Source organism: Colletotrichum costaricense (assembly GCF_030867565.1).
Source record: "Colletotrichum costaricense strain IMI 309622 chromosome Unknown Scaffold_4.1, whole genome shotgun sequence".
NCBI lineage: Eukaryota > Fungi > Ascomycota > Sordariomycetes > Glomerellales > Glomerellaceae > Colletotrichum > Colletotrichum costaricense.
Window position 1 is genome coordinate 2,180,305 of NW_026848233.1, and position 24,630 is coordinate 2,204,934.

At 51.3% G+C, this 24,630-nt stretch overlaps 10 protein-coding genes across 10 annotated transcripts; 5 read left to right on the forward strand and 5 right to left on the reverse strand.

The window, feature by feature from the left end:
• Positions 1-2,152: 2,152 nt before the first annotated feature.
• Positions 2,153-5,920, forward strand: CCOS01_04775 (spindle pole body-associated protein sad1; the record flags this gene model as incomplete). The annotated part of the gene is made up of 1 exon (XM_060452956.1): positions 2,153-5,920. One exon carries the CDS (start codon positions 2,153-2,155, stop codon positions 5,918-5,920), a length of 3,768 nt encoding a protein of 1,255 aa, XP_060316914.1.
• Positions 5,921-6,299: 379 nt separating this feature from the next.
• CCOS01_04776 (DEAD/DEAH box helicase) lies at positions 6,300-8,869 on the reverse strand (the record flags this gene model as incomplete). Its single annotated transcript, XM_060452957.1, has 2 exons — positions 6,300-8,618; positions 8,729-8,869. 2 exons carry the CDS (start codon positions 8,867-8,869, stop codon positions 6,300-6,302), a joined length of 2,460 nt encoding a protein of 819 aa, XP_060316915.1.
• Positions 8,870-9,414: 545 nt separating this feature from the next.
• On the reverse strand, positions 9,415-9,999 carry CCOS01_04777 (biphenyl-2,3-diol 1,2-dioxygenase 2; the record flags this gene model as incomplete). The annotated part of the gene is made up of 1 exon (XM_060452958.1): positions 9,415-9,999. One exon carries the CDS (start codon positions 9,997-9,999, stop codon positions 9,415-9,417), a length of 585 nt encoding a protein of 194 aa, XP_060316916.1.
• Positions 10,000-10,625: 626 nt separating this feature from the next.
• On the forward strand, positions 10,626-11,196 carry CCOS01_04778 (uncharacterized protein; the record flags this gene model as incomplete). Its single annotated transcript, XM_060452959.1, has 3 exons — positions 10,626-10,673; positions 10,732-10,863; positions 10,924-11,196. The coding sequence occupies 3 exons, from the start codon at positions 10,626-10,628 to the stop codon at positions 11,194-11,196; spliced, it is 453 nt and encodes a 150-aa protein (XP_060316917.1).
• A 523-nt stretch (positions 11,197-11,719) lies between these two features.
• On the forward strand, positions 11,720-12,655 carry CCOS01_04779 (short-chain dehydrogenase/reductase; the record flags this gene model as incomplete). Its single annotated transcript, XM_060452960.1, has 1 exon — positions 11,720-12,655. One exon carries the CDS (start codon positions 11,720-11,722, stop codon positions 12,653-12,655), a length of 936 nt encoding a protein of 311 aa, XP_060316918.1.
• A 228-nt stretch (positions 12,656-12,883) lies between these two features.
• CCOS01_04780 (ergosterol biosynthesis ERG4/ERG24 family protein) lies at positions 12,884-14,399 on the reverse strand (the record flags this gene model as incomplete). Its single annotated transcript, XM_060452961.1, has 3 exons — positions 12,884-13,559; positions 13,612-13,726; positions 13,781-14,399. 3 exons carry the CDS (start codon positions 14,397-14,399, stop codon positions 12,884-12,886), a joined length of 1,410 nt encoding a protein of 469 aa, XP_060316919.1.
• A 946-nt stretch (positions 14,400-15,345) lies between these two features.
• Positions 15,346-17,264, reverse strand: CCOS01_04781 (cytochrome P450 monooxygenase; the record flags this gene model as incomplete). Its single annotated transcript, XM_060452962.1, has 3 exons — positions 15,346-16,098; positions 16,152-16,715; positions 16,776-17,264. 3 exons carry the CDS (start codon positions 17,262-17,264, stop codon positions 15,346-15,348), a joined length of 1,806 nt encoding a protein of 601 aa, XP_060316920.1.
• Positions 17,265-18,400: 1,136 nt separating this feature from the next.
• CCOS01_04782 (cytochrome P450 monooxygenase) lies at positions 18,401-19,192 on the reverse strand (the record flags this gene model as incomplete). Its single annotated transcript, XM_060452963.1, has 2 exons — positions 18,401-18,933; positions 19,021-19,192. 2 exons carry the CDS (start codon positions 19,190-19,192, stop codon positions 18,401-18,403), a joined length of 705 nt encoding a protein of 234 aa, XP_060316921.1.
• Positions 19,193-19,958: 766 nt separating this feature from the next.
• CCOS01_04783 (uncharacterized protein) lies at positions 19,959-21,383 on the forward strand (the record flags this gene model as incomplete). Its single annotated transcript, XM_060452964.1, has 2 exons — positions 19,959-20,446; positions 20,498-21,383. Coding segments are annotated over 2 exons (1,374 nt in total), but the record flags the coding sequence as incomplete, so codon positions are not given.
• Positions 21,384-22,064: 681 nt separating this feature from the next.
• On the forward strand, positions 22,065-23,905 carry CCOS01_04784 (cytochrome P450; the record flags this gene model as incomplete). The annotated part of the gene is made up of 5 exons (XM_060452965.1): positions 22,065-22,460; positions 22,524-22,626; positions 22,688-22,756; positions 22,814-23,422; positions 23,484-23,905. 5 exons carry the CDS (start codon positions 22,065-22,067, stop codon positions 23,903-23,905), a joined length of 1,599 nt encoding a protein of 532 aa, XP_060316923.1.
• Positions 23,906-24,630: the final 725 nt, after the last annotated feature.

Consider the following 24,630-nt stretch of genomic DNA (forward strand, 5'->3'; position numbering starts at 1 on the left):
ATTTCATCCTCGATGTTCAAACGGCGCAATTGTTGGCACGCTGAAACTTGCAACGACCGGGGATCGCGGTGCCGTGGAGACTGATCTTCGTGACGGTGGACGGGCCGCAAGGTCCCTACTGATTGATCATGTTCAATGCTGCTCCTTCACTGTCACCGTATCACTGGCTTGTGTATCTTGCCATCCAGGACGAACCGAGTGAATACGGTCAGGCATCCATAGACCGATAAACTGACGAGGCCTGAGTGAGAGTCAAGAGAGAGATCGGATGACGGATCAAGAGGTGGATGGCCTGGTGGAGTGTCTCCCCGGCGCATGCTCCCCGTATCCGTATTGTTTAACCCTTCCCGGATGTCTCTTTGCTGTTTGTTGGAGCGGCTGGGTGGTTGACCGGCCTAGCCTCGCCGAGTAGGTGCTTTCCTGCCCGAGTTCTCCATATGCGCATTTGCGGGATCCAGTCTGACACTGCAGTTTTGCCATTTTGTCCGGTTGTTCGCCCGAAAGAACGAGGGTGAGGGGCCGGCGGGTGCCCGTGTTTGTAGACGGCAGCGGAATGGAAGTCAGGTCTGGGCCTAGGCACATTGCTTTAGCGCAGACGAGACGGATACCATGGCTGGTCCATGGCTCAGGATTAGTCATTGCATGTTTCCCGTGCTGCCTGGCGCAGGTCTTGCATCGAGTCAAAGTGCCCTTCATACACTCGATGTTTTGCGCGATATATCAATGGCAGAGCGCAAGGCGAGTTGGACCAAAGCACGTGTTGGGAATCGCATGTCGATGAATCTCTCCAGGATGAACCAGCAATTCGAGGTGGAGTCTCAAAGGTTGTGGGCAGGGCGTGGAGCAATCGGTGACGTACTGCGTGGTCTGGATTAATGAGGTGTTGCAGCCTCAGGTTTAGATTCTCTTCCTCACCATGAACAGCTTATCTTATCTTATCATGGTAAGAGGTTCATCTGCATTTTGAGGTATCATCACGTGGTCGCAAATTTAGACTGCTTATCTAAGGAACTAAGGTTCTCGCTTATGTAAGATTTCATACTCGGCGGCGCGAAGCTGGCCGACCACCGTTGCGGGGACCTGATCAGTGGAGGACAGCGCGTGCGTGGGCAACGGACACGCTGCAAGGGTCTGAGCTTTCTCTCTCTGCACCCGACCCCCGGTTGCTGGCTGGGCGGTTGGCGGTGGGCGGCTGTCCGTCGCGAAAACATTCCCATGTCCGGTGTGTGTGTGTGTGGGTGTGAAGTTCCTCAAGTGAACGCTTCAAGACGGCACAAAGAACTCAACGAACCCTCGGGATATCTCTCGCCTTGCATCACTGCTGTCGCAAACCTCATTCTCCTCGGCCGACACTTCATTGACCCGCTCATTCCGCACGCTCAGCCGCATTCCTTCGTCAAGCCCATCTATCTGGTCCTCTACACCGACGATCCGACGCGCGCGTGGTTTGGCGCGACTTGTGCCTGGGAAAAGATGGTCGTTGCGACCAGGGACCGCTCTTCCTCTCTTTGTTGACAATCCGCCTCCCTCCCTTCCCGATCCGGCGAGCCTGTCCCTCTGGAATAGCTTCACTTTGGGATTCTTCTCTCGCTCCAAGCTCCTGCAACTGCCTCCCTTGCAGCCTTCACAAAGGCACATTCGCATCCGACCTCCGACCTGGCGCCAATTCTTCTCGAGCTTTCCCTTTCGGAGCCGCCTCCATTGTAGCTCAACATAGATCTCATGCTTCATTGCACCTGCCATTGTTGACGAGACAAAAGAGACCTCGAGTTACGACAAACTGCTTTTCAGAGACTCGTTGAAAACTCCAGCGCATGTCTACCCAAACAATAATAATGTGAGTTGCGTCTTTGCAATCCTTTCTCCTTCCATTGCTTCTTTCCTTCAACGCTCTTTCTTCTCGCGCTTGCCGGCAGTGAGTTTGACCTCATCGTCACTTCTACTTCGACAACTCTCAGCAACCTACCTGACTCATTCAGCCCCGTCACTCATTCCTCCTCATACATCGTATCTCTTCTCATCTTCACCGATTCTACTCCCCGTCTCATCTCACTACTACGTGGTGTTGAGTGATCTCATTTGATACACAACCCGCCGTCGCAACCCACGACTCACCATCCTCACAGACCATCCTCCGTCACACTGCGCCAAGATGCCTCCCAAAAGAAGGGTCCGTGACGATAACGGTGAGGCGCAATCCACCTTAGCCGGTGGTGCTGCCGTCAGTCGAGAGCTGCCTCCGTTGGCATCGCGACTTGACACATCTTATGGGTCTGCACCTTCCACGATTCTACGGAACACTCGCCGCGGTCAACAACGCAACTTGCAAGACATCATCAAGGACACACTACACAACAGCGATGATTCTGATGATCCCGGTGATCCGGATAATGGCGACGAAAGCGATGATGCCAGCTCCAGCAGCAGTGAGAGCAGCAACAGCAAACAGCCAAAGCCGCCTCCTTCTCGACGCACAAAGCAAACAAGGCAAACAAAGTCACCAGCTCCCCTACCAGCGCCGAAGCCGAATCCGCCGCGCAGAGTGCAACCGAGTCCTGATCCTGACCCCGACCCGGACTTCGACCAAGACTTTGGTCCTTATCGAGAGTCGTCAGAATCCCCCGATCCATTGAGGGATGCAACACCAGATCCGCCCCTCGTCCGACGCTCACCGCGACGACAATCACCAGCCAAAACTGGTAAGTCGGACCACGTGCGCGACACTAGGTCGTGCCTTGCCGCGGTCTCAATTCCATTGCTAAACCTCGTGTCAGCTCCTCCCTCCAACGAACCTCCTTTATTCCAGCAAGGCCCTCTTGTTCCTCCACAGCAATTCTTACCGGGTGCTGCACCGCCGAGAGGGCAATTCTCAACATTTTCGCAGTCGATTAATAGGAGAGCCAGCTCAGAAGATCCGGCTCAAGGTCTGACACCTGCGAGGCGATCTCTTCCCGCTGCAACCTGGAACTCCGTCTTCGCTCGAGCCATATCCGAAGAGCCCTATTCCCAGTCTCGCTCTCAATTCGTTCAAGGCCCTCCGGAGCCGACTCCGACACCAGACTCAGTTCGCACCTTTGGCCAGGAAAGCTCACTCTTCGGGGGTGCTGATATTGGCTCAACCCCGTCGCAATCTCTCTCTTCAGAGCGTGGTGGTCGCTTGCAGTCGATAGAGGAGAGCGGGGAGCCCTCTCCTTCCAAAGAACAGACGAGAGGCATAGATCTACTAAGTCCATTGAGGCGCTTGGCACGCGATCCTCGGCACAACGCGCAAATGGCACAGCGTAATCTGAATCAGGCACTCCCTCACCAAGGTGCCATCCAAGCGCCGATCACCAAGGTTTCTGATAGACCTCCTCCCGACCTGGTGCCTTTACTGCCCTCCCAGAGTACCATCCGTCCACCTCAACAGGAGCCACCAAGTACACCACCGTCAGATCGATTTCGGCCGCGCAGCAGTAAATCGCCTTACCAGGTCTCACCTGCTCACCTTGTTAACCAATCTCCTGCCAAGAGAGACCCTCCAGGGTCAGTAGCCAGCTCGCGTCAGCTTGCAGCCAACAAAACTTCGGTGTCACCTTCTCCTGCCGCAAGGTCGAGCTCAACTCGTCTGTCAAGTCGTGTTAGCGAAGAGCCATCTCTCCATAACCAGTCGCCTCAAGTCTCAACCCGTAATCCTTCACCTCGCAAGCCAATGCAGGCCGTGAGCTTCATTCCTGCTCGGAGTGGACCGCTGACTGCCAAAGAAAATCCTGCATCTCCTCGCCCTCTATTTGGCAAATCTCTACCCGCCAATGGTAATTCAGTACCGTCTCGTCCCTTGGCCAAGAATCCGCCAGCCATCAGAGTAGAAGCTCCACCATCCGCGGCGGCCGGAACCGGCTCAACGAGGCTTCCCAGTTCAAGTGGCCTCTCTGGCAACAACAACAGTCGGCCAGCACTTGGCCAAGGCGGGGCCGGTATGTTCACTCCTGAAATGCGAGCAAAGATTCAACAAGAGCATCGGCAGGAACGGATGAAACAGGAAGCTCTTCGAAAAGAGCGTAATACTCGTTTGCAGGCATGGCCACGGGTCTACAATACAGTATATGAATGGACAAATGTCCCTCGGCCGGATAGTCCCGAGACAGACGACGGCTCTGGATCCGATACAGACGGCCACATGGATTCAATTGTGACTTCGCGGCAGGTTCCCTACAGCGAGTTCTCGTGGGCAAGTTGGATCTTGTTCAAGATTGCCGACGCGTTCGTGGACTTGCTCAATTTCGTCTTCTCTTTGGACTTTTGGTTTCTCAAGGCTTCGCTCGGCGTTCTGCTTCTGTCACTCCTGGTATGGGGTGCCTTGACAGGAATGAACTCCACACCGGCTATTGGACTAGGCGGTATCCAATGGTACGGTCTTTCAGACTTCTCACACAATCTCGGACAATTCGTCCCACTCTGGATATCGCGACCGGCGACACTCTTCAGCGATGATGACGCAAGAGAATATGTCCGCCAACAACGCAATCACGAATACGAAATCACCAAGTTAACGACGGCCAGCAAGCTCCACGAGGGATCACTTTCACGTTTGATGGAGATTGTTCCCAAGGTTGTGCACATGAAGTTAGACAAGAAGGGACGGCCCGTCGTGGGAGAGGAATTCTACCACGCGTTGCGTGACCTCATGAAAAGCGATGCCGAAATCTTGACCCTGAGCCGGGGTCATGGCGGCTACCACTTCATCTCCGATGAGAACTGGTTGGCGATCAAGAGCAGACTCCAGAAGGATCCCGTGTATCAGAAAGCTGCTGAACCGCCTGCGCCAGGACTATCTTCTGCGGACGTCGAGACCATTTCACAGTCCAAGTTCGACAAGACCTGGGAGAAGTGGCTCGTCAACAATAACAAGAAGATCGCCAAAATACTCGAACCTCAGTTCAGCACGTCCATTCCGGAAAAGATTGGCAAGGATCTCGAGTCCAAAATTGAGAGGTTCGTCAAGGACCAGTTCAAGAACAAGGACACCAAGGACGTCGTCGTTACGCGAGATGAGTTCATTCGCCATCTCAAGGGCGAGTTCGCGACGCACAGGAACGAGGTCAAAGCTGAGGCGCAGGAACTGCAGAAGAAGCTGGAGCAGTATATCAATGAATCGGTCGAGGGCATTTTAAAGAAGAGCCCGCCTAAGGGTGTCACACGGACCGAGATGATAACGGCGGTTGATGGCATGATCCGCCAGGCGATTGCGAATGCTGGGCTGGAAGCGCTTGCGCAAGGTAAGATCGGTGCGGTCTGGGATAAAGAACTCCGCCATCAGGTCAACTACTTGGCTCATGGTAGCGGCGTTATTGTATCACACGACCATCTGACGCCGAATTACGTGCCTTCCATCAAGGCCAAACTAGGCACCGAGAGTTATAAGAAACTAACATCACTGAGTCCTCACATCCAACCCCCCGCTGCAACGCTGTACGGCTGGGAGGACGAAGGAGACTGCTGGTGTGGCATGGTTGTCGTGGATAGAGATGGCAAAGAAGGCGGCGTCCGCATCGGCTACATCCTCAGTCGAGAGATTGTCCCCCAGCATCTGGTCGTCGAGCACATTTTACCTGGGGCCACGCTGAATCCCGACGCCAGGCCAAAGGACATTGACATTCTGGCATATTACACCGACCTTCACACACGTAATCGCGTTGCCGACTTTGCGGCAGCCCACTTCCCAGGCACCAAACTCTCGGATGGCTGGGTGAAGATTGGTCAATTTACTTACGAAAGCAGCGACACGCTCAACGGAGCACACGTACATAAGCTCAGTTCGGAGCTACTTGCTTTGGGGGCCTACACGGATCAAATCGCGCTTCACGTGACCAGCAACTACGGTTCTGACCACACGTGCTTGTACAGAGTGCGACTCTATGGCGTGGAGAACGAGGCTTGAGGAGAGATTGGGACAAAGGAGCGGAGAGATAGATAGCGCCTTTCAGTCGTTGCGTCTCCGGCGTTGATTCGACTGGGCCTCGCTACATTTGAATGGGACGCACTGGCTTAGGATTGGTTTTTTCTTTGCAAGACATGAGGTTTTCCAAGCATTCAGGGAACGAGGGATTGAAAAGGCACCTGGCGTTGGGGGTTGACGATACCCCGTGGACTTCTTTTTGATGCAGTCCTTAGGCAAAGAGAGTATTTAACGCATAACGTATTCGAAGCATTCTCCTGCTCCTGATGAATGATCTTGTACATGATCAAGTGCTTCTATCGTGGCAGGCTAACTTCATTCTCCTTTTGATTCAAATCCTCTCAACGGGGTATATATCGTTTTAGTTCAACAAGCCCGAAGCCAATGCCTCGAGGTCCTCCAACGTCTCGGGCTCGTGGTCAATCTCGAGCACCTTGCCGCCCTTCTTGGCCTTCTTCTTCTTCTCCCTCTCCTCATCGGAGTCATCCTGAAACCACTTCTTGGTCTTCTTCTTCGGCCTCTCGTCTTCGCTACCGCTGTACTCGCCGCCGCCCTCACCCGCAATCGGCAACGACCGCAACAGCGCCAACGGATCTTCATCCCCGTCGTCACCACCGGCGACCTGCGGTCCCTCGGCACTCTTCGGCACACCCTCCCCGCGCTCCTCGGCCTCCCTCTGCTTCCTCTTAAGCCTCTTCTCCTTGAGCCGTCCCTTGGCGGCAAGCTTATCATCCACGTCGGCCTCCTTGACGCGCGCCGCCTCGCCCTCGACGAACTTTTGCCGGAGCGCCTCCGCGGGCCCCTCCTTTTCGAAGTCGTCTTCGTTTTGCAGCTCGTAGATTTGGTGCGCGTTGCCGTCCTCGTCAAAGACGAGCTTCTCGCCGCGGCCTTTGAACTTGAGCATCTTCTTCTTGGACTGGAGGGCCTTTTCGCGGCGCTTGGAGTCGACGATGAAGTCTTGGCCGCCGTAGGATATCACCTTTGATTTGGCGCCGGGTGCGAGGTTGGATTCGGCGTCGAGCTCGGAGTCGTTGAGGACGCGTTTTACGGAGAGGAAGTCTTCTTCTTCGCCGTCTGCGCCGGCGGGTGCTGCTGCGGTGGGGTCGGTTGTGTCGCCGGTGACTTCGTCGCCGTTGGCTACGAGCTTGGTGTAGTGGCCTGAGAGGACGTCCTGGTTCGTGCGCTCGAACATGCGGTCGTACTTTGTCCTGACCTCGGGCTTCTTGGGCTTCTTGGGTCCCGCCGCCGCCGCGTCGTCCGAGTCCTCCTCGTCTTCGTCTGAGGACATGCCCTTGCGGGGCGCGTTCTTGACCTTTTTGATGTCCTCGCCCTTGCGCATCTTGATCTGCGGCGCACCGGGGAGGCCGAGACTCGCGGCGTAGGCGTCGAGGTCGAGTTTGTTGAACTTGAAGACCTCCTTGTCCTTTTGCAGGTAGATGGAGCGGACGTAGCTGATGAAGGCCTTTTGGCCGAGGTACTTGAGGTCCGGGTTGGAGAAGCACATGCTCTGGAGCTGGTCCTTGATGCTCTTCTTCTTGCTCTCCTTGACGGTGATTTTGTTGATGGGTACCTTCTTGAGCTCAAGGCGCTTGAGCATGCCGGCCTCCTCGCTGGGCTCGAGGAAGAGGACGGCTTTGCCGTCGCGCTCGTAGCGGGCGGTACGACCGACGCGGTGGATGTATGTGTCGACGTCTTCGGGGCAGTCGACCTGGACGACCCAGTCGACGGCTGGGAAGTCTACGCCCCGGGCGACGACGTCGGTGGCGAAGAGGACGGATGCGTTTGCGTCGGCGAAGCGCTTTGTGATTTCCATGCGCTGGAGCTGCTTTTGCTTGCCGAGGAGGTGGAGGAGGGGCACACCGGGCTGGAGGTGTCGCATGCCTTCGTAGGCGAAGCGGACCTGTTTACCTGAGGAGAAGAAGACGATGATTTTGCTCTTGAGGTTGGCCTTGATGAAGCCGAAGAGGGTGTCGAGCTTCTCGTGGAGGGGAGTGACGATGTAGTGCTGCTGCAGGTTCTTGGGCGTGGATTCTTCGTGAACGGAGACGTATTCGGGGTCCTTGAGACTCAGGCGCGCGAGGTCGGAGATCTTTTTGCTCTGCGTCGCGCTGAAGAGCAGGGTCTGTCTCGTAGAGGGGAGGTGGTCCACCAAGGCGTCGACGGCGTGTTGGAAGCCCATGTCCATGATGCGATCCGCCTCGTCGAGCACGAGGATCTGGAGGTTATCGACGTCGAAACCGGCCGTCTGGTCGAGGTGCTGCAACATGCGACCGGGCGTGCAGACGAGGATGTTCATTTTTGACAGACGCTCAGCCTCCTCCTTCAAACTCTTGCCTCCAATGACAAGACCGGCGGAAAAGTGGTGGTAGCGGCCGACCTTGCGGAGGACCTCAAAGATCTGGGCGGCGAGCTCGCGGGTCGGGGAGATGATGAGGGCGCCGAGGCCGTCGAACTCTGTCCATTGCGCACGGTAGAGCTTCTCGAGGACGGGTATAATGAAGGCGAGGGTCTTGCCACTGCCCGTCTTGGCGGCGCCGAGGATGTCGCTTCCTTTGAGGGCGAGGGGCACGGCGCGGGACTGGATATCGGTGAGGGTCTCGAAGTGCGATTTCTCGAGGCCTTTTCGGGTCGTTTCGCAGAGGGGAAGTTCGGAGAAGCTGTTGTATTCGCTCTTGGGGTCCTATTGATCGTGTAGACACAGGGTCCTGGGTCAGCCTTGGTCCAAAAATTCGCAATGTCGCCGTGGACTTGGGTTTGGGTGTGGCGGGCGCTCCCGCAAAGAATACTTACAAAGTCGGCTACGGCCCTCTCGAGCTGCTCGATTGTTTGCTGCTGTTGCTTTCTCTTTTCGAGGCGCGAATCTCTCTTGAGGACCTTGGGCTGCTGCTTCTTCCCTGATCCCTTTGCGGGAGGCTTCGTGGGAGTCGCCATTGTCGTCGTTTCGTTTGCGTCAAGCTCTGTCACTATACCGCGGAGGATCTCAGAAGGGCGCGGAAAAAAAAAAAAAGATGTTCAGACGGGCCTTTGGAGGAAGCGCCTGGAAATTTTTTGGCGGCGGGTTACTGCGGTGGAGTGAAAAGTTCGGCATTCGGCGACAGGGGACGCCGTTTGTGGGGTTGGTGGTGCCGCACATATTGACACCTGGCACCGTCTGGCGTCTCAGTTTACTCGAGATGTCTATTTCTCCTTTGGTGCAAGGTAGCCATGTCACCATTGCCATGTCACCATTCCTATCCCAACATAAATCTCATACGTACCTATTACCTAGGCGATAATCAACTTTGAAGTGAGTAGGTACAGCAAAGGAGCCCACAACGGCCTCAATTATTACGTCGGGTAATGTATAGAAGAGCTAGATCGTTATCCATGACAGATTGAATTCGTTGCATGCGTCGAAACATTAATGTGCGTCTAATCGAATCTCTGGGTGATCCCGCGACCCTCGTCCGCCTACATGCCTCCGGCTTTCATTCACTTCAGCATCCAAACGCTTTCCGTGGTCCTATCTCGACCCTTCGCTTCAGTGCACTCTCACTCTCTCCTTGTTCCAATCTCCTGACAACATCGTCCGGATCAAACTCGGTGCCAATGGGGTTCTCTACGAAAAGAGATGATGCCATAAAATCGTTTGCCTCTTGAATTGTGTCAAAGTTGTCTACAAGGAGTTCGACGCCGTTGCCGTCTGGGTCTTTGTAATAAAGACTTGTGGTCGGGCCATGGTTGACACACCAATAAGGAGTAATGCCATTGGCCTTGTGCGTCTGGTAGGTAGACAGAAGATCAGCCAGTGTCGAGTAACAGAAGGCGACATGTTCCAAGCCTGTTGCTTGCGGTTCGGCAGTCTTCAAGCCGGGAAGCTCAACAATCGCAACGCGATGGTGATCGTCTTCGTCATCGAAGCGTAGAATGGACAGAGCCTCATTTTCGAAAGCCACGATGCAGCCCAAGAAACTGACGTAGAAGTCTACCATTACACGAAACTGGTTGGTCTTAAAGACGACATGTCCCACTCGTTTCGGGCTCTTGACGAGCCCTTGCTTTTGGCTAAAGTCCAACCCCATGTCTTAATTGGTAGTGAAAAATGTGATCAAGAACCTAGAGACAAGATTCTCCAGTTGTGAGGCTCGGCCAAAAGAAGGAAAAAAGAAGTCTGTTATTGAAGAGGCAAAGGTGACAAAGGCGATTGTCTGCTGGATGTATCGATGGCCTAGTGTCGAGCAACGAATATATATGAGCTGTATGATATATCAGTCGGAAGTTTTCGGCGAAATTCGTGCTCTCAAACTCGCCTATTCGCCCAAAGTCTGGTGACGAATAACGCCCGTGATAGTACTTATTTCTATTCTTCATTTGAGTATATCTTGGCCTAAACTCGGTCTCGGTATCGCCTTGTTCACGCACGTTCAATGTCAGATAGAGTTACAAACCTCAGACGATATCCACAGGCCCCAATCTCGGCTCCGGGCACAGCGACGAAGTCCGGCTCCATCTAACCTGGTGGACCGTGGGGTTCGTTGGTTTGACTCGCCGGCTGACACGGACTCAATCACCAAATGACGAGTGTGCGATGGAATCGTGAATTTATTGCATGATACTCCGTGATCACTTGGGCAGTTTATTCTCCTCTCGTCAACCACCTACACCACAGACAGCCCTTTCAATCCATTTCCGCATTCACGTTGTCAACATGGCGTCTCTTGTTGGGCTTGCTGAGTCGAACCTCTCATACTATTCGGTTAGCATTTCTGTTCGGAATCCGCTAGCAAGATGAAAGCCACTTACTCTACTCATAGGTTCCCTTGACTTACATACTTGCTTTCATCCCACATGTCTACGCCAATACAATTGCGGGTGACAAATATGACGTGGCCGAGCCTCGTAGGCTCCTGGATGCTGTGTCAGGCGACGAGCGTCTCGACAAAAGGGTAAGTAGTGCTTAGAACTCTTCATCGCATAGCTGACAAAGATACTTCAAGATTCGCCAGAGAATTCAACGTGCCAAAGCTGCCCACGACAATGCGACTGAGACCCTGGGTCTGTACGCTGCAGGTGTTGTAGCTGCGAACTCGGCGGGGGTTGGCAAGCCAACGCTGGATGTACTGTCTCTGACATACCTCTTTTCCAGAGCGGCATACACTCTCATCTACGTCAAATTACAGGACAATCGCAAATGGGCGCCGCTGAGAAGTCTCGTATGGATTGTTGGAATGTGTATCATATCCTCTCTATGGATCAAGGCGGGAAATGCGATGAAGTAACCGTAAATAGTACGTGTACCCGTAATCGAGAAATCTGAAGTTTGTCCCTAAGCTTTCGATTGCAAGGCTCCAAGTGTCAAACTCCGCCAGGTCATCTGTGGAGCAAGATAGACTGCTCATCCATGCCTCGGATTAAGCCTCTGCAGGCGGCTGCAAGGATCATCGGCCATAGAGCCCATGCAGCCTCCAAGCTTGCATGTTCCATGACACTGACCTCGGCCAAAAGTAAAGAACGCCTAGCTAGTCCTGTTACTTAGCCTTGAATTCACCTCATGTATCATCCCTGTCAATCACTGAACCTATTTGTGGCAACGTATTGGGAAGCCCGAGCCGATCCGACGGGAAGCTGTACGATTCAGCGGTAGATGAACCCAAAAGTTACTGCTGCGTTCTAGATCCTTTTGAAAAGTAGTATATTTAGAAGCATTTGTCCTCGTGCCTAAGTCACTCTGTTTGATTACGTATCTTACTCTTTCGCCAATCGCCTTACTCCGCCACCCGAGCTTTGATATCTTTAGTTATCATGAGTTCCCTTCTGTGGCCCAAGGCGAAACCTGCCTTCAACCGCTCCGAGCTTTTGCCTTCGATTAAGGGCAAAGTCATTCTGGTTACTGGAGGAACAAGTGGCCTGGGGCGACAGGCAGTACTTGAGTACGCGCGTTATGATCCCGAGAAGATATGGCTTGCGGCACGAAACGCCGCCGCTGCAGAGAGGACCATCAAGGAAATTCAGAACGAGGCTCCAAATGCATCCATTGAGTTCATTCATCTTGACCTCACTTCAGTTGCATCGATTCGAAAGGCGGCTCGTATAATTCGCCTGAAATCAAGCCGACTAGACATTCTCATGCTGAACGCTGGAATTGTCGCAGCACCACCCGGACTGACTGAGGACGGCTACGAAATGCAGTTCGGCACTAACTATATCGGATCTGTCCTGCTTGCGAAGCTTCTGAGTCCAACCCTTCTCGATACTGCTGAAATACCCGAAGCAGACGCCCGAATCATCTTTTTGGGCTCTCAAGCTTCCTCGATGGCTCCGACGCAGGGCATTGTCTTTGATGCTCTCAAAACAGACTTTGGTGAAGTTGGTGCATGGGCAAGATACGGTCAGAGCAAACTCGCAGTCATTTTGTATGCCCGGGAATTAGCGAAGAGACAAACCAAGATGAAGGTCTGTGTCGTTGATCCCGGCTTTGTAGATACGAACTGGGCACAGTCTTGGAAATCCTCAAGCTACATACTTGAAGCGTTGTATCCCCTTATGAGAATGGCATCAAGCAGTGTGGAGAATGGAGTTCAAAATCAGTTGTGGGCATCAGTTCATCCAGATGTCAAGAGCGGAGTATATTATCTTCCCGTGGGAAAACTGGCCGTGGGAAAGGGAAACCTGGCAAACCAAAAGCTGGCACAAAGGCTATGGGAGTGGACGGAGACAGAGCTGGAGGGGATGGACTGAAGAGAATTTAGAATTACAAGCGATGAACCAATGTTTGGAGATGATTCAGCTTCAAAACACAGATAGCCAGTAGGCACCGAACTTCGACTGAGTGCAGCTCTAGGACTGCAAGTTCATTCGAATTTAATACGGCAAAGTCTGTCAGAGAAGTATTGGAAGTCAAATTGTCCTGCCCAGCTCGTAAAGGCATAACGTGTTCTACGTATTCAGAGGTACAGAGGTTTAGTCTCACCAAATTCCAGGTACGATTCGCCACGGAACAGTTCTGCAGTAGTCCTCCCATACTGGCCCATACTTGGCCGAGCATCTTGCCTCATCCCGAATGCATCGGTGTACGAGCAAGATTGTCATGAACATCGCATAGAACCATATCAAGCACTTCGAAGACCCCACTAAAGCGCACATCGCTGTACTGAGAAGCAAGTCTCCAAAGTAGTTGGCATGACGCGACCAGCCCCACCAACCACTGCAAATAAGAAGGCTCTGATGACTCTGGCCGTCCGAAGTCTTGTAAGATGCTACCAAGACTTTTGCCGGATTCCCCCAAATGGAGCAATCGCCGTTGGAACGACGAACCCTGTCCTTTTGGCTGTTAACGGCCCGGAAGATGATGTACCCAGCGACTCCGATAGAGAACATGACGACCTGGTGAAAGGTTGAGGTTCTTGTTGGGTAGAGCCCAAGAAATTGGGTTTGAATGGTATACATGCTAGGGAGCCAAACAAAGGACCCCCAAGCTAGGTAGAAGCCGAAGTGGTCGTGAGCAATGTCAATGGTGCGCAAGTACCAGGACTCATTAACGAAGAAGTCAAGGACGTATACTGCGTGCAGAATGGTGACAAGAACAATGTTGGGATCGATCCGTCCGTGGATCTCGTACTGATATGCGATATTGGACAAATCGCTAGATTCGAGTCAGCTCGTGTGAAGCTGCGCCATTCTTCGTAGAAACCTACATAAGTGTCCATGCAATTATGCCCGGTCTGCCATTGGTGAACAGTTTCAGGTCAAAGTCGCCCCAAAGTCTTGGGTTATGCTCAATCCCCATGTAAAAGTCATAAAATATGGATCCTATTATATGTTAGTCGTTGTGTGACCACGGAAAACATGGTGACGGTTGCTTACCACTGAACTTTCGGTCATCCGCATGGGTTGGCCTGAAGTGCGCTTTGATAAAGGCCAAGACAGAAAGCAAGAGACCAGCAGCATTCATTGTGAGGACCAGGCCACCCCAGTTCTTCGGGATGAAGGCAGGATCCAAGAGGCCGAAATAGCAAAGCGCAGCGGCAAATGCATGGGTAACGAACCAGGCATTGAGCCCATTGGTACGATAGGTCAATAGATGGCCGGCAGGACTTCTCTGGCCGTCGTGTATTGGGCCTGGCAAATATCGAAACAGGATGCCTTGAAAGAGGACCCAGAGTGCAAACACGCCAGTGGACTTGAGACTGAAGCATGGCCAATTTGACCATACGACAGAAATCAATCCATCTTGCAAAGCAGCCTTCAGAAAGTCGGACAGAGAGCCTTGGAATGCAGAAATAGCTACGGTCGTGGAGATGACCAAGGTCGGCGCAAGCATCACAAGAAGCAGTGAGCCGACTGAGCGCATCCAGGATCCTCGACTTGATCTACCCCATGTTGGCCGTTGTGCGGGCTCAAGCTGAAGCCGAGATCGGGAGTAACCTTTTCTCATCCTCACGAAAGTAGACTCAGGCGCCAAGGGAACATCTAGAGACTCCATCTTGATTGTCGGCGATGTCGAAAGAAACGAAAAAGAAAAAACGCGAACAGATGTGTAAAAATGCGAAAGGAGCGACTTCCTGAACTTCGTGATGGTACAGATGCTGAATGCTCGAAGAAGTCTAATAATCTTTCGTGTTGAGATGTATATATGTTATCAACACTTGCCCTCGAGTCACGTAGTCATCAATTATCATGGCGCCTCGGCATTGAATGCTACCAAATTGGGCCGTCTCGATCGGAGAATCTTGCCAACAGCCCGCCTCGCTCTGAGACTGTAACGTTGTGGATGCTAATAACCTAGCTTGGCGCTCTCGGAGGCTCAGCAGGAGGCTGATCAAGACTGATGGAGCATGGGCCCAGGGTAGTGTGCAAAAGTGGGATCAGGTGTTTGGCATAGCGTCGCTCCCTAGTCCTCGGAGCACATGAATCGGGTCATCCCATACACGGCACGCGGAGAACTGGTCATGTCCCCGTTTCTTCCTCTGAGTCTGTCTCGGATTCATTCGTGCGGAGATCGGCAAAGGCATGCGGGTTCTAGATCTTGTAGGAAATAAGGTTTGCGGTCCGCGCGCGGTACTCACAAAACGTTATCTCACGCCGGTCAGGTTTGAAACCGAAAGCGACTATGTGACTCGGCGACAGCAATTCGGCCGACTCAGCCTAGAGTTCCCGTAGCAATGTGGGATCGCTTTCAGCCCAGAACATGATAATAATAATATAGGAATTAGACTTCTCATGCAAATTGATGTACTCTTAGCTTCAAGTGAACATCCGTGGCTCACAAAATCCATGATTGGCAGTGGTCAGACGGGCGTACTATTGAGCTGGCGCGATGACTTTTGGCGGAGTTGGGTTTCGGCAACATTGTAGTTGGATAGAAATGTCAGAAACCAGTGACTATATTCGAAGTGAACGACTGAACCTGGAAGTTGTGATACTCTTATCTACATGTTATCTGTAGTCTGAAGGTTGACGTAGCAATCTTTGGGTTCTACAGTTATGCTCTCCCTGAGCTCATAGGTGCTAAGATTGTCGGCGCATGGCTTGAAAGCAAAATTCCACACAAGCAACGCAAGAACCATGCGTAACTCAAGATAGGCGAGACGTCTACCAAAACATCCTCTTGGTCCACCGCCAAATGTCAGGATTGGCCCAGCTTGAGGATCAAAATCAAAATCAGACAAAGTCCAGCCGTCTTCTTTTCCGACGCTTTCTTCGCTGAACCCGCTCGCTCCCGTCTTTGGTACAAGCCAGCGCCCAGCACAGAACTTTCCTACATTGTCGGAAAGCCAGTCTGGGACTCGCTTGGCTTCTTGCGAAGTCCTACTTCTCACTTGTTCGTCAACGCCCAGAGACGGCTGAACATAGCTCGCCCCTTGTGTGAAGATGAAGATTGTGGTACCTTTCGGCACGAACTTCCCCATCACGATAGTATCAGTAACAGCCTCGCGTGTTAGAATTGAAGCTGTCCGTGAGAGTCGTAAAATCTCTTCCAGGAAGGCATCAAGATACGGAGCTGCAACCTTTGTGAGTTCGGTTACACTTGGCTGTCTCCTCTCTTTGACAGCAGCTGGATAAACTGCCTGGAGGTGTTTGCGCAATGTATGCTGTTGTTTCTGATTGTCGGCTAGAAACTTCACAGCCCAAGATAAGATGGACGCAGACGTTTCATGACCCGCGACAATGTATCCAAGCAACTGTTGTGAAGTCAGCATTGTTTTCTCGTCTAAGGGGACATCAGAAAGTTTACCTCGTCTTCCAATCTCTTTGAAGTGAATGAGGGTTTGCGTCCAGACTTCTTGGCTGCTGTCACTTCTCGTAGGATGATGAAGTCTAAAGCTGATTTGGCTGCCTTCTCTCCTTGGAGCCATTTGTCGCTCAGCGATGCTACTGCCTTTTGAATCTGGCTCCTGATGAAGTAGTCCTTCTTCACAAATACACTGCTCACACTCGTAAAAGTCTTCAACAGCCATGCAAACTGTTTTGGGAAGGGCGACGTGACAACACTGCCCATAAAGTGGGTGATATCAACAGTAGCCTGGTACTCAGTAGGAAGCCCAAGACTCTTGAAGCATGCGGGCTCTTTCAGATCTGTTGGCACTAGGAAGGGCCTATAGCCCGTTTCCTGGAGTATGTGCTGCCGGAGAACACCGCCATTGCTTGTCTCGCCAAATGCAGCAGACATGATGATGTCTAAAGCAGCGTTCTGGAGATCGTGATGGGCTTCGAACGGACGGCCTGCGGCCCATTTGCTCTTCACACTCCACAGCTCTATGAGAGATAGCGCTTTGCTATAAATCTCGGGCGCAGAAACCTAAGTAGCCAAATTTAGCTGAGAAAAGCTTTCTTGACTGAAGCCGACAGAAAGACTAACCTCGTTTAAGAATCCTGGGGCCATCAAATCCTTCACCAAGTCCTTGTTGCCTTTGAACCTGGCGTCAGTTGACAACATCGAAAGATGATGCTCAGGTAAAATGGTCGACATAGTTTCTGCATCCCTTCGGCAACGGTCGAACTCCTTTGTTCGCCGTGCTACAATGTCGTAACTTTCACGATAGTCAAACAGAACTACACATGGCGGTGTAAATGGGCCCAGAAAGACCTGAACCATTGGTGACCTATGTTTCTGAGCCAGGTCGCGCATCCACACAGTAAAGCCTTTCCCGTGGTTTCTTGCATGCTGGAAAGCAGGGAGGTCACCCAAGAAGCTTTTCAGAGCGCTCTCGTTGTATGGAATCCCAGTGAGAGGTCTTGGGAAGCCTTTCAAGTAGATGTAATAGAGAAGCGTAGAGGTGAGGAGTATCAACGCCGGGATGGGCGCCTGCAGCACGATAGAAGCCGCATGATAGAGATGTTTGATCATGTTGAGAACTTTGCGGGATGGAGCTGACGAGTAGGATTGATCCCACGGAAAATCATAGACCACGGTCAGATAGACTGCATCGAAGGGAATCGCAACAAGTGTGATTTCTAGCGAACGAGATAAATTTTAGCTTGCTTAAGGGAGGCTGAGCATATTCCTGTTGATCCTCGGACCCTGTCCCTACAATGATCGGTTTCGAGACGACCTAAATTGTGGCTAGTAGCGACAATACATAGCAATCTTGGCAATGAATCACATATACACTACAATCCGTACGTGTAAACACTGTCCGGAATACAGGCCAGGCTGGAAAATACGGGAGGACCGTGCTGTGCATGATGATTCTTATGGTCCTTCCGCCACACCGGTCCGAGACCGAAGTTGTCACGAGCCATCATGGCACGTAGCAATGGGTATGAGAGGTGTTCAAAGCTGGCTTGTATTACTACAGTCCCAATACATAATGGGAAAGGTCAATATAGGTAGGAAATGTAAGTTAGATCTCGTGCTAGCGCATGTGATAGTCGCTTCGAGAAAGGCCGGGTTCATCCCTGTTCTATGAAAGGAAGTAGATATCCAAACTCTATCCGCCTGACAATTAAGTTCCTTCGATAACAAGGTACCTAGAGACTGATTCTAGTGAAAATTGGAGAGGAGATTCCACTGCTTCAACAAATTCGGATGAAATGGCAGAAGTCCGGATGCATCCAATCCGAGCCTTTGCTGGGGATAGAACCACGTTGGGGTCGACCAGACAAGGAACACAAGAACCCATAGGTATCCGAAAAAGACCCGAACTCTGGACGCCGAACGACACAATGGCACTTGTTTCGAGATAGCCTGGATAGCATCTTCAGCGATGATTCCAATCGGCTGCAACAAGAAGAAGGTAAAAGCACCGGCGTTCTCTGCTGTCATTCCCATTGCCATGTCAGAAGTATGATGAATCAGACCAGAAATGAAAAAAGAGATAAAGATACGAAGGTATCTAGAAACCAGTCTTTGCCGAAATGGGAAAATGTGGTGTTCAATGACATCGGCATGGCCTGTGAGCCCACTACGCAGACATTGATGCCATGCGGTTCTGAGTGGAAGACTGTCAGCAAATAGACTGGAACGAGATTGTAGCGTTCGACTTACCCCCAGAAGCCCCTAATGGTTGAGGCAGATGAGAAATCCCCATAGAGTGGAGGACAGTCCTCGACCTTGCATAGAAAAACGACAACGAATCCGAGGCAAGCAATTTCGAACATGAGTAGGTTTATGAGAGCCGTGCAGGCCCAGAACGACAGGGTCCCAATGATGCGGAAAGTGATGTCCGCTTGCGACAGCCTGACGAGACCCTGAAACGCCAGCGCTTGTTTGTCGCGACCGACAAAATTCGGGTCCGGAGGCGGGGCCTGCGTCATGAGGCTAAGCACCTGGTAGGCAACCAGGATCTTGAGAGATCGTTTCAAGATGAATGCGACCCGGCTCTCTGGGGGGTGTGGAGACCGTTGTTGTAATCCAGGAACATTTCTGACCTGCCACCTCGTGCCGATTCGTCTGAGCTTCCAAAGCAGCATCAGAGATTCGTACGTTCGGGCCGCGGGAGAGGCGGAAGATGGGGCGAACCCAGCTATGCTCTCGGTGCGGGCATCCGGTTCCCAGCTGCCATCCCACCTTCTGACTAGGACAAGCTCAGAAGCACTCATGAACTGAATCCATAAAAGTGGAACGATCGCGGAACGCCAGTGAGGATTGGCGATCCACTCACAAGACGCGAGCTGGAGCGCGTAAGTCAAGCTCGCGAGAGCCAAGACTCCGGTCAGCCGGATGAAGGACTTTGACGCAGGAACAGAGAAAGTGATGAGCAGAAATGTAATCAAGAACGTAACAAATAACGACCCATTGACTGCCGCACCACCCGGGTCAGATTTGATGAGCATTGTTGCGAAAAGAGGAGTGCATATATCTTGGCGTATGACAAGGATCGGAAGCACTGGCGTGGAAATGGTACTGGCAGGCAATGAGAGATGCTTCTTGTAACATCGGGCATACTTTTCAAAAAGAGACTCATGGAGGCAATAAATAGAAGTTTGCAGCATTGTGTGCTCATAAGACCGCTTCTTTGGAGCTGACACGGCACTCCGGTGGCGGACTTGTACCTGTTCTCGGTAGCTAGGATGAGGGACCGACCCCTGGCAAGGATACGGTCATTATAATCCTTGACCACACACAGACGGCTACACTAGTCATTTCGACTTATGCATAGATGTCGAGAGCAATATATGGGTAGCTAGAAGCCTACGAGTTCCACATTATCGAACCGAGTCCGAAGGGAAGATGTAAATAGTATCATGACTGTACCGCGGAAGGTCTGCGATCTCAATGTTATAGCTCCTTACTCTTCAATCTTACGCCATACTCGTTGCTTTACCAGGCTGAAGACGTATACATCATGATGATAGACGCTACTGAGCTGAGCCGGTTGTTAGTTGCTCTAGCTTTTCTCCCTACAGCAGCATTTCTTCTCTTACGCTTGGTTGAATACTTGGCCCTTAGACCGGGACCAAAAGAGCCTCCTCTGGTTAATGCTTCGGTCCCGTTCATAGGTTATATACTTGGGCTTCTGAGATATGGAGTGTCATATTACATCTATCTGAGGTAAGTGAGTACAGATGGGGCACTAAAACCCTTGATCTTGTTAAAGTATGTTTTTCTCGACAGATTGTTGACTTTACAAGCAGATCATCGACCAAACTTCCAATCCTGACTGTGTATTTGGCCTCTCAGAAGACGTACATCGTCAACTCACCAGAACTTATTGCCTTGATATCTCGTCGCTCTAAAGAGGTTGATGGCAATGTTCCCTTCGTCACCATCGTCTATGGGAAACTATTTGCTTTTTCTCAGACCGACATCTCGGAGTTGCTGAGAAACCCGTTGCAAAAAGGTTCGCTAAGACAGGAAGCCCACGTAATGGAGCATTCACTTCTCTCTCCGGGTTCTCTCTCTCTGAAGGAGGTTTACGACGAGATTTTCAACGGCCTAGCAAACCATGTCAACAGCATCAGCGAAGGTCCAAGAACCATTGCTCTCCAGAGTTGGCTCCAAGAGATCTTCGCACTGTCGACTGCAAAGGCCCTTCACGGACCAGACGGCCCTTTTGCTAACAACAAAGAGTTGCTGCAGGCATTTTGGTATAGACCCATGTCTTTTCCTCACCAGAACGTCTATTGACTTTTTCACAGGGACTTTGAGAATGGCCTCAAGGCTTTGACGATGGGTGTTTTTCCCACCATCACGGCTACGAAACCAGCAGCGGCACGTCAAAAAATCGTCGATGCTTTTTTGGAATACTTTGGCGACTCATTTCCCGAAGATACTGCATCTGAATTGATTCGGCGTACACGCAGGCTTGCACTGGACCACAGTAGAGGGACTGAGTTCATTGCTCGCTATGGTCTTGGCCTCATGACCGGATTCCTGATCAACACAGTCCCTGCTGTCTTTTGGATCATCTTGCGTATTGCCAGAGATAAAGAACTGCTGAAAAAGGTTCGCCTGGAGCTTTCTCTGATCATTCAGCCATGCGCACATGATGAGGAATTCTCCACACTTGATGTCGCCGCTATTCGTAAACGCTGCCCGCTTCTCATGTCCATTTGCCATGAGACTCTGCGATGCATCAGTTCTTCGACTGGCACCTTTCTGGTTCACCAGGATGTTGAAATAGGCGACGAATATGTCCTGAAGAAAGGAGCCATAGTCCAAATGGCAGCAACGGCGATTCACTCGAATCCAGATGTTTGGGGTGCTGATGCCGGCGCATTCGAGCCGGGAAGGTTCTTGAGGCCGAGCAAGGTACACCCAGCAGCAAACCGGACATTTGGAGGAGGCAGCACTTTGTGCCCCGGAAGGCACCTTGCAGTGGACGAGATGATTACATTCACGGCGATGTTTCTCTCTACGTTTGACGTAACTTTCCCTGATGGCGCAGATGGTCTACCCAAAGAGGACGATACGAATATGCTGTCGGTGAAAAAGCCTAATTCGGATGTATTGGTGGAAATCCGAACACGGCCGGAGACCAAGCATCGGAAATGGTGCTTTTCCACTGAGACATTGAAAGCGTAGTCTAAAACATCGGATTTTGATGTTTTTTCTTTCCTTCCGCAAAGCATATAGAAAACTTAGAAGAATGAGCATTTCCGCTGCCAACCCTGGTCATAATCTCCATGCTTTAGTGATCCGCCTCCAGGCGTCAAGTTGACTCCATGTCAGGTGAGCGCTAGCGGTGAGCAATCCATTTGTTAAAACCTGTCGTACGAGCTTTTGGGTCCTGGTCCCTGTCTGAAAGTTGAGAGCTTAATACAGATCGCAGTATGACGAGAGTGACTTGAAATGATACCATGGGCTGAAACTCCGTGGAAGCCGTGGGTAGCGGGTCAGAAGGGGGACTGACCATGTGGTAGCTGCTCACCTAGACTGACTCTTCGTAGCTAAGCCGATTAAGTCGCTCTCGCTCTCGGATGTTTCCGCCCTCGGCGAACAGGGCCATTCTGAAATCCGTGGTCTTGCAGCTATGCGCTCTCACTCGACTTGCTCGATATCGCAAGACTAGGGTAAACAGGCTTCCGAATCGTTCTCGGGCGCCTGCGTCTTCTCTACCCAGTTACAACGCACAAGCTTCTTTCCTATTTTCAAGATGTCCTTTCTATCACGTTGTGCGCACGTCTACAACTAACCTTTCTTTTTTCCCCCCCTCTTCGCTTCACGCAAGCATCATTTCATCATTTCATCATTGTGTCTATCATAATGATCATGTTGGTCAATGACAGCAGTTCGGCCACTGCGCTGCTGTTCTTTTCAACTGACGCGCTTTGCAACCAAGCGCTGGGCTATTTCCGAGCTAGCTATGTGTACTCTTTCTCGAGTATAGTGGCTGGCTTGATCTTGTTGCTGACGTTTCACGGAGCCTTCAGAAGAAAAGACACTATTCCGATGGTAAACGCTCCCAGATTCTGGGAGCCTCGGTTGTTGGTTCAGTTATCATTTCTCTTCAATGCCAGAAACCTCGTGTCCAAAGGCTTGAAACTGAATCGAGCGTTCCGCATCCTGACCGATATAGGCGTCATCACAGTGGTTCCCTCAGAGTTTGCAAATGAAATCCGGACAGACTCGCGGCTAAGTTATCCACAAGTAATTACTGAGGTATGTATGACAGCGTATTTCACACTCATAGGTCTTAAACTAATACGAGACTCGGATTTGTAGAATTTTCATGCTCGGTTCCCCGGCTTCGAGGGTTTCCGGGAAGGCACAACCGATGCGGCACTAAGTCGCGATATTGCCAGAAAGCATCTCACACACTCTTTAGGTATGAACATGCTCATTTGCTGAAGAGAGCATTGTATTTTGACTAACGTTGGCCATGGCAGATAAAGTTACAGGAGCTCTAGCAGAGGAATGCGCGGTTGCATTGAAAGATCACTTCCCAGATGCAAAAAGTATGCCTGAATGAAGAAATTATACTGCCAATAGCCGTGGTCTAACATCTGTAGTAGACTGGACAGAGATCAATCTTCGTGACCATGTCCTGAAGCTTGTAGCACGTCTTTCCTCTCGCGTCTTCCTAGGAGAAGAGATCACGAGGAATGACGATTGGATAAAAGTCACCACTGAATACACAACCGATGCTTACGTTGCGGCCAAAATCCTTCGTTTATGGCCGGCCAAGCTTCGCCCGTTGGTTCACTGGATACTGCCATGTTGTATCAAGCTCCGCCGACATGTTTTCAAGGCGAGGAGTATTATCATAGCTGCCATTGAGCGGCGTCGCCTGGTAAAAGAAGCCGCTATCAAGTCTGGCAAGCCTATTCCAGTTTTCAACGACGTGATTGAGTGGCTTGAACAAGATACCAAAGACACGACAAGCGATTACGATCCTGTTGTTGCGCAACTCATTTTGTCACAAGCCGCAATCCACACCACAACAGACTTGCTCACCCAAGCCATTCTTGAGATTGCAGCCACTCCGGAAGTCGTCGAACCTTTACGAGATGAGATCAATGACGCCGCTAATAGATTGGGATGGAGCAAGGCGGCGTTTCACGAGATGAAGCTCCTTGACAGCGTGCTGAAGGAGAGCCAGCGCCGGAAGCCCCTTGCCATGAGTGAGTTAAAATAGTCACGATTTCTTAGACGACGCACTTAAAGCTAACGCGCAATTGATAGCGTTCATGCATAGGCTTGTCTTGGAAGACACAACTCTATCTAATGGCGACACAATACCCAAGGGGAGCGTCATTGGTGTTTCTGCAGACAAGCTATGGGATCCGAACGTGCATGAAAACCCTGAGAGATTCGATGGTTATCGTTTTGTCCGCATGCGAGAGAGCGGTGATAGTAAGGTCGCAAATCAGGCGCATCTTGTGAGCACAAGCCCGAATCATCTTGCGTTTGGCTACGGGAAGCACGCGTGTGCTGGCCGCTTTTTCGCCGCACACGAATCCAAGATGGCGCTCTCAAACATTTTGCTGAGATACGACTGGAAGCTAGCACCGGTCTCAGCCAACGAAACGCCTCTTGAGTTTGGTTTAGTGCTTGTTGCCAATCCAAAGGCAAGGATCTCAATGCGATTGAGACAGCGTTCATAGTTGTCGAGCTGCATGACACATTGGACCACCCCCCATATGCACAGACAATATTAAGCCTCATATTTCGTATCTGAGAAACAGCCGCCAATCAAGGAGTCCCAAAAATCTTGTGTTTCTCACCCGCGTGGCCAGATTGAAGCCCACATCTCAACGAAATGTTAAAACGGACGTCTGGAAACTAGATATGTGGACTAGGTATTTGACTGTGCACCCCAGTCACACCAAGATGCTAGTCAACTTGAGTCAGAGTCGCCCTGCGCTGATCCATGTCGGAAACAAGATATATTAAGAGAAGCGGCAATAGGTAGTCATAGGTGCGGATCTTATAGCCAAGCCTTCGGAAACTCAATCTGACCTGAAGTGAGGCAATGGCTAGAACGCGGGCGGTAGTTCAAGTCAGAGTCGCGTATCACAAAATCTCAGCCCCGACGTAACATGACTAAGGTCACCTCGCCGAATGCGAGAGCGAATCTTCTGCTTGGCAGATGAATACGACGTTTGCAAATCGCATGATGGATAATACAGCACTGTGCTTTTTTATCGGTGAAATCAACAATTCGTCTTTGGCTTGGCTAGAAAATTGTTACCCGATTTCAGAGAAAGTGTACTAAGTGTCTATCTAACCTGCTTATTCCTCGCTCAAAGGTGTACCTATTATAAGTTATTTCTGCCTGATAGACATCCCTATCAATTATCGTTGGTTGCCTTCCTAGATCGTTTGGATA